We start from the raw sequence: 15,537 nt of genomic DNA on the forward strand, positions 1-15,537 counted from the left end.
TGTTACGGTATGAGACCCGGCTCCCGGAAGACTTTCAAGGCTGTGCTAGTCATATCACCAGGATACTCTGGCTTGATTTCTCTCTTCACAACATTATCAATACCGAATGTGGCTACGGCGTAATGCTGCTCATCTACTGTGCGGAAAGCTCTTGCTTCCACTCCCGCGCGGTCCCGAGCGGCGCATCTCACCGCTGGTCAAAAGCATTCCCTTGCACGATACTCCCACCCGCATCGCCCAAGCCCTCAACGGGCCGGTTATAACTCCACCCAGCAAACTGCTGCTGCATCGTTTGGCTCAACATCGGTCCCTCCACATAACTATCCGTCGGCGCCTCGCTCGTGAACTCTTTGTCGAAGTTCGCCGTGTCCAGCTCGTCCATCACGTTGGGTTTGAAGCTAGGCTCGTACTTTCGGTCTAGCAGCTTGCGCCAGTCGATGCTATGGAAGAATGGATGCGCTTTGATCTCCGCAGCGCCGTTCGAGCCGAGACGGCGGCTGGCATCCCGGTCTAGGAGGCGCGTAAGAAGGTCGCGCGCGGCTGGTGGGACGATCTCGGGTCCTGGGAAGTGTAAAGGCTCGGCGAGAATCTTGCGGTACATTTCGTTCGTGTTCTCATCGTAGAAGCTGTTCTCAGGTTGTTAGAGGATGTTACAGGATGAAATCTACACTCCCTGAACTTACGGTGGCAACCCTGTCAACATCTCGTAGAGTAACACGCCCAGCGTCCACCAATCCACCGCCTTAGTATATCCCTGTCCGTGCAGGAGCTCTGGCGCAAGATACTCCGGCGTCCCACAGAACGTGTTGGTCTTATCTTCATCCTTCATGTCTAGCTTGCACAGACCGAAGTCGCAGAGTGCAATATGGCCCACGTAATCTACCAAAATATTCTCGGGCTTGAGATCGCGATAAATGACGCCGAAGCCATGTAGACACTCTAGCGCGCACAGGAGCTCCGCAGCGTAGAATCGCGATCTGTTAATGTCGAAGCGCTGCTCCTTCTGCAAGTGGTGGAACAGCTCGCCGCCATTCACGAATGCCAGGACCAGATACAGCTTCTCCGGCGACTGGAAGGAGAACTTGAGCGGGACGATGAAAGGGTTGTTGATCTGCGCCAACACGGACCGCTCGGCCAGAGTGTGTGCAACTTCAGATCTCGAGATAATGTGCTGTTTCCGGAGCGTCTTCAGGGCGTAGATGCGCTGGGTGTCCTTCTTCTTTACTTGCATCACCTTGCCGAAACTGCCTTTACCGACCACCTTCAGCAGCTCGAAGTCCTCAATTTTGAGTGAACGTTGTCGGTTCTCCACGAACTTGACGCCTATTCGTACTGCACCTGTGCCGTACTGTATATCTTGCCATCGTACTCCGGAGCTGGCGCCGTTGTTCGCTGGTGGAGGAGGCATGGTTTTGTCCTTCTTAGCACTTTTGCCGTCCGCAGACGGCTGTGATTGTGCAGCGCCTGATTGCGCATCTTCGCTGAAGGTCGGCGTTATCCTGCAAGTGCCGATGAAAATGTCGTGCTGTCGCCCGGTGTTGGGCGGTGCGCTCGGGTTGCGGATGTATAGAGAAACGTTCAGTTCAGTTGACCGACTGACGTCGAATTTGTACTGTGTGCTTTCGCCGGCCCACACTGGGTTTTCAGGTGACCCAGAAACGGCGTTGACGAAGACTTGCTGCTTGTCGAAGTCGACAAGCGCGTACGGCAGATATTTGCTGCTGTATCTTCCGTGGCTTGAGGGGACAGCGTTGATGCCGCCTCCCGTCGCTGATCCCGGCCTGTAGCTGCCTTGCGGCATCTGTGCTGAGCCTGGTCGTGCGCTGTTGCCCATGTAGCTTCCGCCAAAGCTGCCGGTGCTCATACTGCCACCGTGCCCAGGTCGTTGAAATGCTGCTTCCGCGCCAGGCGGAAGGCTGAAGCCTCGTCCTTCGTGAAGCGTCAAGATGAGAATGCCAGGTCTGGCTGGCGCTACAGGTGGTGAGATCATCTGTTCGGAAGCAGCAATGCCCTGTGCGTCCGAGCCATTGCTACTCGGTGCAGTGGATGTCTGGCTGGTGGGTGTCTGCGTGCCGGGTGTCGAGCCGGCCGACGATGGCTTTGCGGCAGCATCGGATGTGATGGTAGATTGGGAGGATGATCGGGAGAAGGTGTTGGCAAGAGGTGCGAGATGGGTCTCTTTCAGCTCTACACCGAGTCAGCCATTCCCGTAGCCGTTGGATAGCGAACGCTATTTCGCTTCCTTGACGTACTCTTTGTAAGCTTCCACGACATGTTGCCGGCTGTGACTCAACGTGCAAGATGCCTTGAATTATCGAGCAGCGTGTCGATGGCGCCGGGCGGTCTGTTCCGAAGTAGGTCCCCAGTGAAACTTTCGACGGCGCCCTTGATGTTGCTCGCTGAAACAATGTTGTGCTTCTGTGGCTGCTTGGTAAGCTGCACGATGTCTTTCGCTCGTCAGTCTCGCTCGACGTCCAGCGTCTTGGATGTCGTCGTTTACAGTGAAGGTCTACTTGTCCCAATGGATGCGCAAACAGATTCTCGCTTTGTGAGAGACGTATGCACGGGAATGTTTTGAGTAGAGGCTGTGCTGCGCCCAAACCTGCCCCACAATGCTCTCGTAACACCGAGGCGGGTGTGACGCCAGGGTCTGAAGGTAAAATCAACACGTCCATCTATTTCCGATACGTGGCGTACCTCATGGGATAGCCATGGGCAGTAAGGTATGCTCAAAACCAGGCTATGACCGTGGGATACTGCTATGCGTTTGAGACCGACACCAACGGTGGCACTGTGTATGCTCCTACCAGTATTGAGCTATCTCCGTTGCTCAGTGCCAACAGCGGAGCATCGCCCTCTTGATCGCTCGAACTGTCCAGTTCCGAACACTCTCGCAGAGCACATTCTCAATTCGAGAGCACTCCAATAGCCCAACATGTTCCCATACTTTGGGATGCCCGACAGACCCGAAGCACAACAATCATTTCGCTCAAAGCCACCCGTAGAGTAACATGGATTTTATCAGCTCGGTTTGGCAACCCGGCGCCCGTCCTGCACTGGTCCCGCACACCTCATACTCGTCGGACCACGCTAATAGCGATCCTGTCCAGTGAAGCCGCAGCCGTGTTCGAGCCCGTGTAAAATCGTCCAACAGCCGAGTTTCTGTCAGATCTAATAGCTCAAAGAACGAACCAGTGTCAGGGGAGCAGCCAAGATCAATGAATTCCCGGTAAGGAGATACCGCTCGTGCCGGGAACGATGCATCTAAGCCACGCTACAACGGAAAGCAGGAGTAGGCCAGCGACTGCGGACCAGGTACGAGACGAAGGCTCCGTATCCGTCAGCTGCATGGTATCGTTCTTCGCTATTAGATGGGTCAGTCAGATTGCCATTGACCCTAGCCCCAGCACGATAGACTGTGCCGGATCATCCGGAGGGACAGTCGCGTAGTGCAAGCTGAAAAGAGGTGATCGGGAAGATAGCGAGGCATGATCCGGTAGCTGGCAGTAGATGGACCAGCGGGTTATATAATTGCTCTTAGTGGTGTGACCGGGACAGAGACTTGTTTGATCAAGGTCAAATATCTCTGGCATGCATATAGTTTGAGGACGCGGAGAGTGATGGGTAAATGAGCTTCCGAAGCACTTTGGTTCGTCTTATGAGGATACCTACACTGATGCTCCTCAACTCGAGCAGCCATGCCTGCACGACTATTGCAAACCTAGTACCACAGCTACAATTCGCAGAGGTCGTACTGAATGTAGCGCCTGCACAAGCTGATACACGCCGCGAGTGGCTTGAATAGTGAGCAATTCACCTTAGTGTGGCGTCCAGCTTATCCTCTACCCTTTCAATCTTGTCTCGCGTAGACCTTCTCACAGACCACCCGTCTGGCGAAGCGAATGTCTGTCGGATAAAGCCTTCACTTCTGCGTCAGTCGTTGCCTGAACTGGTGCCAAGCCCTTATGACAATCCGCTGAAAAGCTCGGTATGGCTCCCAGCTAATCATTCGATACACGTAGTAGGGCACTTCTAATCACCGCATTGTATCACGCCTATTTCGCATCTTCTCGTGCGTCAGCTAAGAAATATACGGTAAATCAACGCGAAAGGAAGCACTCTCATATGAGGGGCTGTGTTCTCCGACTACTACGGGCAAGAATCGCTTAGTGTTGAAGTCCGGTACTACATTACGTCGCAAGACCATCAGCGTGCATAGCAGCTCTATAATCTTCACGGCTAGCCTTTCACCAGGAATGCTTGTGTGATGAGATAGTTATTCCCTGGCCGGAGTGGATGGTCAGCAGCGGCCAAAGCGCTGCCAAGGCTGGATTTGCGGAAAGCGTGCCTTCCCCGCGGGTGACCTGCATGAACACTCCATGCGCCACATTCCCTACGACACCGGTCAATACATCGCCGGGAGACACATCTAATGGGACTCATTACTAAGGCCAAAGGCGCGCCACGTGCTTCTGACAGCTCCAGTGGAGGCGTCAAGTACATCTGCAATGTCTGTAGTAACGATATTACGTCTACCGTACGGATACGATGCGCTTCCAAGGTGTGCCCGGACTACGACCTCTGCGTGCCTTGCTTCTCACAAGGCGCGCATAATCTACGACATGATCCACAGACACATCCATTCACGGTCGTAGAGCCACACAGTGTTCCTATCTTCGACGAAGGGTGGGGCGCGGATGAGGAGTTGCTTCTGCTAGAAGGCGCGGAGTCATACGGACTGGGGAGCTGGGCGGATATTGCGGACCACATTGGAGGCTATAGAGAGAAAGATGAAGTCAAGGAACACTACATACAGACGTACATCGACTCCTCAAAGTTCCCACTGCCGGAGAGGGCGAGCCCGAATGACAACTCGCTTTGCGATGCGGTACCGCGAGAGGAGTTTCAAGCGCGTAAGAAGCGGCGGATAGAAGAGCGTAAGGATGCTATTGCAACCTCGTCAGCGACTGTGCCTACTCCAGCAAAGCCGATATCCTCTGTGCCCAGCAACCATGAAGTGGCCGGATTCATGCCTGGACGCTTGGAGTTCGAGAATGAATACTTCAATGAGGCTGAAGAGGCAGTGCAGCATATGGAGTTCTCAGCCGATGAGGGCATCAACCCGCAGACGGGGGAGTTTGAGCCGGAGACACAGCTCAAGATGGTCGTCATGAACATCTACAATGACCGGTTAACCATGCGCACAGATCGCAAGCGCGTCATCTTCAATCACAAGTTGCTTGACTACCGCACAAATATGGCAATAGACAAGAAGCGCACGAAAGAGCAAAGAGAGCAGTACCACAAGCTCAAGCCGTTCGCGCGAATAATGTCGCATCCGGACTTTGTCCAGCTTGCGGAAGACCTGGAGAAGGAGCAGAACCTTCGCCAAGCCATCGCGCAGCTGCAAGAATGGCGACGTATGAAGGTCTGCACTCTAAACGCGGGCGAGAAGTATGAAGGCGAGAAGGCTTCACGTCAAACGCGCAACACTCAGAACCTAGGCGGCCAATTTGATCGAATGACGAACGGTCTCAGCCGCATCGGCAAACCAGCACCACCGCCAGAGATTGCACCCGCCGTCACGGAGTATACCACGAAAGACTTGCCCATCCGCCTTACGCCACCTACTCAGGCTAATGGCCTTCAAACACCGCCCGCCTCCGAAGCTTCACCTAAAAGAGCACCACTACAAGCGATACCAGGCTTGACACCTGCGAAGTTCGACGAGGAGAACGCCGCGTCACTCCAGCTTACAGATCCTGCTATCCGGGATCTATGCAGCAAGCTGCGCCTGCATCCGAAGGCTTTTTACACCATATTAATAACCATCATTCACCAGGGATCCCATGCCGAAGGCAAGCTTAAGAAGAAGCAGGTCAGGGAGCTTTCTAAGATTGATACCACCAAGGGTGGTAGATATTTTGAGTTCCTCGTTGACAGCGGATGGCTGGGTAATGCTGCGAAGCCGTGAGAACGAGAGCAAGGAGCATGATTACGTTATGTTGAGTTGTGCGGTACGGTACTAGTGTTGGCCGTAGTCTCTCACCTAGTGCTCTAATTCGCCATGTATGAGTTTTGTTGGACAGCAAGACACCCCACAGTGTTCCTCGTGTATAGTGTATGCTTGCGATCATTATAGATTTCTTGATGACCTAGAGTCAATGTGACGGATGTGGCGTGACAACAGATCAACAAAGCGTTGGCCCGTGCTGAAGCTGTTATGCCGCTGGTTGCCTTGCGCAGTCCTCTCGGCTGCACCTCTCCCCCGTGAACAATAAACCCAGTAATGCAGTGATTGGGTACATTGGTGGACACTCGCTCAACGCCGTCTTGGATCATAGAGCCCTTCAGATATTGGAGAATTCACGTTCAGCGAGTTCCTGTACTCTGTTCACTCGACCTTTCGGCCTATCGAACCGCATGACCGATGGCATGATGACTTTCGCTTCGCCGGACATGTTCAACCCTGCGACTACGATAGGCAGGAACGCACACCTCTTTCAACCGCCGACATCGCCCATATCGAGCATTGCGACGCCGTCTTACGCTACGGCTCCAGATTATTTCTCGTCACGCTCACGGAAGAGACAACGCCCGGACACAACCCACATTGCAGATAGTAGGCCGACTTGGCAACAGACTCTGAGCTGGGTGAAGTGCCGAACACTGAGCGACGGAAGCTATGCCAACGCCGCAGCGAGCACGTACGGCCAGAATCAGGCCTCAATAAACGAGCGGTATGCGCTGGCGGGAGGCTTTGATACACCAAGTTTGCAGGCTGCGGCAGAGATCGAGGGTCTACAGCTAAGTACTGGCGAAGGACGGAGGTGGCGGGACCGGGCGGATAGTGGAGGCTGCGGCCGTGCTGCAAGCGCACAACTATCCGGACCATTAGCACGTGAGCGGAACGGAGTTGGTCGGTTGATGCTGTCCTTACCGAATGGTATTGCTACGACTAGCTGGACAGGCCTGGCCTTCAATCTGGTCGGCAAAGTCTTCCATTTCGGCTCGGATGTGATTCGCGGCTTCTACGCTGGCGGAGGGAATGGCTTCGATCTCAAACAGCGTGCCCTTCGACGTGGCCTTACCAATCGACCAGGCTGTTGGACGCCACTGCCAGGCTCGTGGGAGGAAGACGAGTTCCTAGGCGACTTCGAGCAGGATAACCCACATTCACCGCCACCAACAGCATCACGACCACCGAACAAGCGAAGACAAACCGACAAGGACAGCTGGGTCGTGGTAGGCACGCCTGATGTTGAAGGTAGCCCGAGGCGCAAAGTATCCAGCAACAGTATCCCTCGAAGTGAACTATCAGCACGTCCGGCGGCCTCCCGAGCATCGAGCAGAAGAAGCCTAGCTCCTCTACCAAGGCGGCAGTCTTCCCAAGCGGCCTACTCAACAGGCAGCCCAATGGCATCTTCAGCCGCAACCAGTCCGGAGAGGCGAGCGTCACTCGTTCCCGCGCGGTCCAACTCACGGCCGACTAGTGGCCACAGCAACGCTGACGAAAACATCAGTATGGCTTATGTTAGCCCAGACGTCGAACGCTTCGTTAAGCGTCGTGCGAAGCAAGATCGGCAGGCTGACGCTGCCATGACAATCATGTCTAAAAAGCTCACGGATCTTATACGGCAGGGACAGGCGGCGCTTGGTACGAAAATCAGTGTCGAGGACGGAGGTGGCGAGTCGACAGACGAAGGCTTTGTGGATGAAGACTGGTGATGCTGCTCTCGTTCTCACTTTCGCAGAACTATCTTATGATGCCGTGGTTTATCTGGGCACCGTTGAGCGGTACTTACTTGCGCGAACAGCGCGCTTTGATACCCACTTGCACATGCAGTTGCCTTGAATACCCGCTTGAACGCAGCATGAAAGCCTAACTGTGCACTTACTGTGCTTTCCTTGAGTCCCTCTCCGCTTTCCGCAAAGCTCGCTTCCTGATGTCTTCATGCATGCTCCGGTTAACATCAATCACTCTGCGATTCATTGGACCAGGCGTCAGGTTGACGATAGCCCAGTGCATCAACGCATGGGCCCAGTACGGCGTACTGGTAGCACTAGTCCCTTGGGCTCCACCATCCCTTCCAATCTTACTCAAAGCCGCTCGCACGAACTGCTTAGGCGTTGGTACTAGGGCGGACGATCGTCTGATCTTGGACATGGCGGACGTGACGAGGTATGATTGCACGATCTGCACTTTCACACCATGTGGTGCAAGCTCAGAGGCTAGAGCGGACGACCATTGTTGCAGGAAGGCCTTGCTGCCAGAGTAGGTAGCCAGTAGCGGAGTGGGCAGGATGCCGCCAAAGGATGCCATCGTCAGAATGAGACCCCGGTGATGTTTGACCATGCCTGGCGCTACAAGCTGCGTGACACGAAGCGTACCGGTGCAGTTGATGGTGACGATGTCACGCATCTCCTGCTCCGGTGTTTCGGCGAACGGTACAGGTATGCTGTGCGAAAGGCCCACGTTGTTGACAAGGATCGCCACATCCAAGCTGTCGATGGTGCTTCTGAGCTTGTCGTAGTCTGAGTCGTTATTGGCGGCGAAGTCCATGGCTAGAGTCTTCGTTTCCACGCGGCATGACTGCTGGATCTCCGATGCCAATGCTTCGAGCTTAGACTGTGTGCGTGACACGAGAAAAATGTTGAAACCCTTTTGGGCGAGCTGCAGCGCATATTCCTTGCCGATGCCGTCGGATGCGCCGGTTACTACTGCCCACGTCCCCTTCTTCCCGAAGGTGGAGAGCTGTTGAGTAAATCAGCATATCGGGATCTTGCCATCCTCAAAAGTTCTCGTATTCTCACCGGTACCCCTGGCAACACGAACAACGAAGCGATCAGTCTCCAGAAGGAGAGCAGCTTGATCGAGACATATAGCAATCCAATGAAAGCGAAGACTTGTGTGGTGGGCGAAGCCCAATAATCCGTCTCTGTGAAAGCGTGAATCGCTTGATCGGCCTGCTCAGCCATACCTTGCGATGTTGCCATGCTTACAATTGCTTCCGGCCGCTCACAGAACTGTTTAACGGGAAAGCGTGGACAAGAAAGGACTGATCTGAACTCGTTCGAGGTTCTTGGTGGAGTTGGCGCAGTAGGAACGGGCCGTTACGATAAAATCTCCGACAACTTCCATCGAACAAGTCAGTCAGCTCCGTCTGAACTCAATGCTCTAACGGATACACTCATGGTGCAAGTAAGAAGACTCCACAACAAGCAGACAGTACCACGATGTCCTCCACCCTGCATACTGTCGGCTCGTACGTACCGGACGGGCTACTGCCAAAATGGCTGCTCTTCGTATGCTTATCTGCTTTTGCCTACTGAGATGTGGTGCCTGGTGCTGACTCTAGCCTTCAGCTCTCAATAGTCTCAATTGGCAACACTGTCCAGAGTTACGTTTCGTTGGCAGGCACTCGTGAGGTGTATGCCGGACCTGCGAGCAGATCTACACCGAGCGTGGCACCGCCGGGCACCGCCTCCAAGCAACATACCTCGCCAGTGACCGAGCTATCTGCGCGGACCTTCGGCACATGGACGGCACTTTCTAGCATCGTCAGACTGTATGCAGCTTACAACATCCACGACCCAGTAGTGTATCAGCTAGCGCTTTGGACGTACGGGCTGGCCTTCGCGCACTTCACTAGTGAATGGCTCATTTTCGGCACCGCTCGATGGGGTAGAGGGTTAGCTGGACCATTGTTTGTTGCTACACTGACGCCATTGTGGATGTTGGCGCAGTACAGTGACTATGTAAGATGACCTTTTCGCATATGCTGCGCCGACTGGCATGCATTGGACAAAGCCTGCAATGTTCTCCATTGAGTACTCAAATCTCTTTGATTCCAGCTTGCACTATTCGCTTGTATGCGTGGCGTATTCGGAGAGACTCCAAATGCTTCGAGCGCCGTATAAGAGGGGCTGCATGCTTTCAGCAGCGCGACACACGGTTGGCGTTTCGGTGTACAGCGCGTGTCGGCCTGCGGATGGTTGCAGTCCTTCCACCAATGACCTCCATCTAGATCTCCACCGTGATCTCTGCCGCTCCACGCGCTGACGAGCAGGCAATTACGGCGAGCGCAGGACAAGAAGGGACCTGCGCCGGGGAAGTATTGGTGAATGCAGTTTCAGGATGGATAAGAGTGTTCCTGCCGCCCATCCCGCAGCTTCAGCACGTTCTAGCCTGCTGCAGCGTGGGCGAATGTCACGTCGGCCAACGACGGCCTTGTCGAGTCATCCAGTCCTATGTCCTCCCCAGGAGGACTCTCCGATCGCAGTGCTGTTGGCATTGAACCGAAATGGGAGGGTCTCTGCCGCGTTTGAAAGATGGTGGAGACGAAAAAGAGCGAAGCTCTCAGAGCTTCTCACCATGACTGCCAACCTCGACAATTTGATCGCAGCCAGGATACGGCGGCACGTCAAATCCATACTTCTCCGCAATTTCCTTTCCTACGAACCTGCCACCCACGAAATGACGTCCATTGAACCACTTAACCAGCGGCTTCGGCGCAGTCAACGAAATGAGAGCGTCCGGATTGTAGTCTTTACCCGGCCCGTCTTTGGGCGGCCCTTCTTCGATGTTCCAGCTCGAAGGCGCATCGACAGCCAGAACGGGCACCTTACTCTCAGCTAGCGCCTTGATGACTCCCGGAAACGGCTCCCTGACCTCGCCACTGAAGGAGAAGCCGAAGATGGCGTCAATGATCCAGTCGCTCTTGCCTAGAGTCCCTGTGAAGTCGTCCGTAAACGGAATCTTCAGCTGCTCTAGTTGCGTCCGCAGCCGCTTATACAGTTCATTCTTGCTCTGCTTAGGGTAGTACATGGTTGGCTTGTATCCGAAGTAGTGAAGATGGCGAGCAGCGACCAGGCCGTCTCCGCCATTGTTACCAGGACCACACGCTACGAGTACATTTGGGGATGTGTGCGGTGGCGAGAGCGTGTACATTGTCTGTGAAACAGCGAGACCGGCTAGTTCCATCAGCTGGTCGACGCTGAAGGCGCCGCTGGACATGAGCTCCTCGTCCAGCGCTGCGGCCGCTTTGGGCCCGAGTGTACGTAGTGCCATATTATGGGCCGTGTATGCACGGTTTACAATAGGTTGTAGGTAGCCGAGACAGTCATGAAGGCAGGAAGGTGAAGTCTGATGGAGCCGTGATGTCAAACCGGAGCTCGGGCCGATGCAAGCCAATGGCGTCGCCATTGGCTTCGCAGACAGAGGCAGCTTAGAGTTCGTTTGTACAGGCACATACGTTAGCATCAAGTGAGCCGGCTTCTGGCAGAGCGTGCGGTCATTGACTGACTCCAACATGATCGGGTTCTCTCGGCAGTAGCGAGTGGTCGCTATTGAAACGCCTCCCTACCTTTCAACCTTCAACCTTTGACCTTCATAATGCCAGGCTCACTACGCCTCGCGCCGGTTGCAACCCTCAGATCCGCACAACTCCTACGCCAGGTCCGACGGCCAGGCTTGGGCCACCTTTCGATATCGTCTCGGCCCACGCACCGCTATCAGTCGACCGCTTCTACCGCGGCGTCAACCGTTTCCCGCTGGATTACCGGCACGGTAGGCGTACTTCTCTTGGGGTTTGGGTATCTGTACATAACAGACACACGGGCAAGCATACATCAGTGGGTGGTTGTACCTACACTTCGCATACTGCACACGGATCCGGAGGAGGCACATCACGCGGGCATTCGCTATATCAAAGGTCTCTATAACTTCAACTTACACCCTCGTGAGCGTGGTGATCATGACCGGCGAAAGGGCGATTTGCAGATCGAGGTGTTCGGATACACACTGGACAATCCAGTAGGCACGTCAGCGGGCATAGACAAGAATGCGGAGATACCTTCCGCGCTGCTGGCGCTTGGTCCAGCGATCGTTGAAGTTGGCGGAGTGACGCCGATGCCGCAAACAGGCAACGACAAGCCACGAGTCTTCAGAATACCTTCACAGAATGCTTTGATCAACCGTTACGGGCTCAACTCGGAAGGCGCCGAGCATGTCGCTATGCAGCTGCGAGAACGTGTTCGGCAATTTGCGTACGACCATGGTCTCGGGCTCGAGCCTGAGTCGGAGCGGATCGTGCTCGACGGCGAAGCAGAGGTGCCACCAGGAAGCCTCGTACCTGGGAAGTTACTTGCCGTGCAGATAGCGAAGAATAAGGCGACGCCGGACAATGATATCAATGCCGTCGCCAACGACTACGTGCAGTGCGTCAACATGCTAGGCAAATACGCAGACATTCTTGTCGTCAACGTCTCGTCACCAAATACACCAGGCCTTCGGGACCTGCAAGCGACCGAACCCTTGACCAAGATCCTCACAGCAGTTGTAGGAGCCGCAAAAGCCACGCCACGGAAAGGAAAGCCAGCGGTTATGGTAAAGGTATCACCGGACGAGGATAGCGATGAACAAATCGGCGGCATCTGCTCCGCCGTTGCAGCAGCTGGCGTAGACGGTGTCATTGTCGGCAACACGACCAAGAAGCGTCCAGATGCAGTACCGGTGGGCTACATCATGCCGGCGCATGAGGAGAAGCTGCTTACCGAGATTGGAGGGTACTCCGGCCCGCAGATGTTCGAGCGAACGCTGAAGCTGGTTAAGCGGTATCGCTCGAAGTTGGAAGACTCGAAAGTACTGTTCGCAACGGGCGGGATTACGAATGGCAAGCAGTGTCTTGAGATATTGAACGCTGGTGCTAGCGTTTGCCAGATGTACACTGCGATGATGTACGGCGGCGTTGGTACGGCTACGAGGTGGAAGCAGGAGATGCGCGAGGCGATGAAGCAGGGAAAGAAGAGCATCCAGTAAGCCGATCAGAGTGCATAGAAATGTACAGTAAGCCGCACTTTGTACGTGTACCCGACGGCGCATTATCATACAGCAATTGTTAATGCAGAGAAGCAACCATCGCAGAACCTTCAATGCATCACAACTCCCTCCATTGTCTACCTTATGACACTACATGACTGGTTCCAAACGCGCTATGAAAGACGTCGCGCGGGTAGTCGGTATTGAGATCCCGGAACTCTCCCCTCAGGCTCTCGATACCGTTCTTCTTCACCTCCTGCACCAATGGCTGGATCTTGGCGGCGATCTTGTCGTTGTCGAAGTTGAAGCGGCCATACACATATTGTCGTGGCAAAGAATGGCCGAAAGTGTGCATCGAGTACCCAGCATCGGCGTACCGTTCCCAGCCGTTGACAGTATATGCTTCGATGATGACGCGCGGTGCGTTGGAGCGATATTGCAGGACTTCACGCTTGTATTCTATCGGTTGCTCCTCGAAGAGACGTTGCGACGGGAAGCTGACGATGCGAGCCTTGATACCGTGCTTGTCCTTCAATACCTTCGCGGCGCCGACTGCGAAGGTCATCTCTGCGCCGACACCGATAAGCGTGACGTCCGCATCTTGCTCCTCGATGAAGACATAGGCTCCCTTCTGCACGCCCTCGCGGCTCGAATACTTCGGGAACTGCTCGACGTTCTGGCGCGCAACGGAGATCATGGAAGGCGTGTTTTTGGCGCCGACAGCGGCAATGAAGGCACCAGCCGCCTCTTCGCCATCACAAGGGCGGATATAGAGGAAGTTTGGCATAGCCCTGTACAGCGCCGCAAGCTCGATGGGCTGATGCGTCGGTCCGTCTTCACCCGTGCCGATGGAGTCGTGGGTAGCAATGTGGATGACCTGCAGACTCTGCAGCGCACCCATCCGCACTCCCGGCGCTGCGTAGATGTAGAACATGAAGAAGCTAGACGTGACCGGCAGGATGCATCCCTTCTTGAACGCCGCCATACCGTTCGACACGGATGCCATGGCGTGCTCGCGGATACCCCAGTGGAGGTAGCGACCAGTGTAGTCGCCATTGATGCCGCAAGCAGTTCGAAGATCTGGATGTTGGAAGTCGACCTTACCCTTCCAAGCCATGTTGACCGAGGGTGTGAGGTCAGCCGTGCCGACCATGAAGTTACCTACGTTCTTCGCCAGCGGGTTGCAGACTGCCCCAGCTGACTTGCGTGATGGTGTCGGCTCAGTGGGGAAGTCCTCCTTCTTCGGGATGTACTTTGTCCAGTCGTCAAGCATCTCTCCATTCATGCGCTTCTTGAGGTCCGCCGCCAGATCTGGGTGCTCTTTACTATACTTAGAAAGCAAGCCATTCCAGTCCTTCTCGAGCTGCTGCCCACGCGGAACGGCCTCCCGGAAGAAGTCATACACTTCTTGCGGCACCTCTAGAATTTTGCTGGAGTCGAGTCCAAAGCTCTCCTTGATGTGAGCTACATCCTCCTTGCCAAGCGGCGCGCCATGAACGTCAGCTATGCCTTGCTTTTTACTGCCGACGCCGATCGTGGTCTTGATATTGATGAACGTTGGCCTCTTCTTGTTAGCCCGGGCAGCCACAAGCGCCTTGACAATGCTTTCGACGTCATGGTTGCCGTCTTCGACCTCGAGCACTTCGAAACCGCTGGCGCGCATTTTCATGTTGACGTCTTCCGCCATGCATATGTCGACTGAGCCGTCACAGGTGATCTGGTTGTTGTCGTAGATCACACAGAGATTGTCGAGTCTCCAATGTCCGGCAAGTTGAATCGCTTCCATGCCGACGCCTTCTTGCAGGCATGCGTCGCCGATCGTAACCCACGTCATGTTGTTGACCATTTCGAAGCCAGGCCGGTTGTAGACAGCGCCAAGATGCTTCGTCGCCATCGCCAGGCCTACAGCGTTGGCGATACCCTGGCCTAGCGGTCCAGTCGTGACTTCGATGCCCTCATGCTCGATCTCCGGGTGGCCAGGCGTGTAGGAGTCCCATCGCTCGCTGTGATAGCTAGATAGTTGCTCAAAGGTCATGGCTTGGTATCCCGTCAAATGTAGGAACGTGTATTGGAACAGGCACGCATGGCCATTGGAAAGGACGAAGCGGTCTCGGTTGAAGAAGTCGGCGTTCTTGGGCGAGTACTTCATCACATACTTCCAGAGCGCTACGCCGATTGCTGCCATACCCATCGCCGAGCTGATATATGGTCAGTCATGACGTTTCGATCCACAATGTAGGATTATAATACCCTGGGTGGCCCATGTTGAATTGCTGGCATAGATCTGCAATTAGTGCGCGGTAGCATCGAACTACGTATTGAGTCCTGTCGTTAGGCTCCATCATCTCCACGTCCTCCACGTGCTTCGCATCGCCATTCGTTCCAGTTTGCGCCCCATTCAGCTTAAGTGGTAGGTGATCGACGTCATTTGTTCCTACTTGTACCGCTGAGGGCGCCATGTCGCAGGCAATGTCGAAGAGAATCCGATGAAGTTGGCTTATTGAGAGTGAATGGTCGACTACAGAACAGAGGGAAGGATGTGTGAGTGAGAGTGCAGGAAGTAACGTAACCTACCTTGAGCCGCCTGTGGCATTGCCTTTTGAGTTCCCTGTGACGAAGAGGTACTCATAGCTGTACCGCAGAGTAGGAGAGGTTGTGTGGCGGAAATAAAGTAGGATTGCTCCTTACGGAAAGCCGGGAGCATGGAAAAGCTGGGG

At 54.7% G+C, this 15,537-nt stretch overlaps 7 protein-coding genes across 7 annotated transcripts; 4 read left to right on the forward strand and 3 right to left on the reverse strand.

Moving 5' to 3' along the window:
• Positions 1-40: 40 nt before the first annotated feature.
• Positions 41-2,621, reverse strand: BAUCODRAFT_37182 (uncharacterized protein). The gene is made up of 3 exons (XM_007681066.1): positions 2,253-2,621; positions 684-2,187; positions 41-626 (listed from the first exon to the last, which is right to left on the reverse strand). Exons 1-3 carry the CDS (start codon positions 2,272-2,274, stop codon positions 188-190), a joined length of 1,965 nt encoding a protein of 654 aa, XP_007679256.1. The 5' UTR covers positions 2,275-2,621; the 3' UTR covers positions 41-187.
• Positions 2,622-4,298: 1,677 nt separating this feature from the next.
• BAUCODRAFT_37183 (uncharacterized protein) lies at positions 4,299-6,103 on the forward strand. Its single transcript, XM_007681067.1, has one exon. The coding sequence runs from the start codon at positions 4,433-4,435 to the stop codon at positions 5,972-5,974; it is 1,542 nt and encodes a 513-aa protein (XP_007679257.1). The 5' UTR covers positions 4,299-4,432; the 3' UTR covers positions 5,975-6,103.
• Positions 6,104-6,248: 145 nt separating this feature from the next.
• Positions 6,249-7,811, forward strand: BAUCODRAFT_243984 (uncharacterized protein). The gene has a single exon (XM_007681434.1). It carries the CDS (start codon positions 6,424-6,426, stop codon positions 7,726-7,728), a length of 1,305 nt encoding a protein of 434 aa, XP_007679624.1. The 5' UTR covers positions 6,249-6,423; the 3' UTR covers positions 7,729-7,811.
• An 83-nt stretch (positions 7,812-7,894) lies between these two features.
• Positions 7,895-8,979, reverse strand: BAUCODRAFT_76175 (uncharacterized protein; the record flags this gene model as incomplete). The annotated part of the gene is made up of 2 exons (XM_007681194.1): positions 7,895-8,755; positions 8,815-8,979. 2 exons carry the CDS (start codon positions 8,977-8,979, stop codon positions 7,895-7,897), a joined length of 1,026 nt encoding a protein of 341 aa, XP_007679384.1.
• A 258-nt stretch (positions 8,980-9,237) lies between these two features.
• Positions 9,238-9,768, forward strand: BAUCODRAFT_75681 (uncharacterized protein; the record flags this gene model as incomplete). The annotated part of the gene is made up of 2 exons (XM_007681165.1): positions 9,238-9,306; positions 9,367-9,768. The coding sequence occupies 2 exons, from the start codon at positions 9,238-9,240 to the stop codon at positions 9,766-9,768; spliced, it is 471 nt and encodes a 156-aa protein (XP_007679355.1).
• Positions 9,769-11,015: 1,247 nt separating this feature from the next.
• On the forward strand, positions 11,016-12,820 carry BAUCODRAFT_125360 (uncharacterized protein; the record flags this gene model as incomplete). The annotated part of the gene is made up of 2 exons (XM_007681435.1): positions 11,016-11,106; positions 11,574-12,820. 2 exons carry the CDS (start codon positions 11,016-11,018, stop codon positions 12,818-12,820), a joined length of 1,338 nt encoding a protein of 445 aa, XP_007679625.1.
• A 142-nt stretch (positions 12,821-12,962) lies between these two features.
• BAUCODRAFT_75705 (uncharacterized protein) lies at positions 12,963-15,162 on the reverse strand (the record flags this gene model as incomplete). Its single annotated transcript, XM_007681167.1, has 2 exons — positions 12,963-15,018; positions 15,071-15,162. 2 exons carry the CDS (start codon positions 15,160-15,162, stop codon positions 12,963-12,965), a joined length of 2,148 nt encoding a protein of 715 aa, XP_007679357.1.
• Positions 15,163-15,537: the final 375 nt, after the last annotated feature.

This window comes from Baudoinia panamericana, assembly GCF_000338955.1.
Source record: "Baudoinia panamericana UAMH 10762 unplaced genomic scaffold BAUCOscaffold_11, whole genome shotgun sequence".
NCBI lineage: Eukaryota > Fungi > Ascomycota > Dothideomycetes > Mycosphaerellales > Teratosphaeriaceae > Baudoinia > Baudoinia panamericana.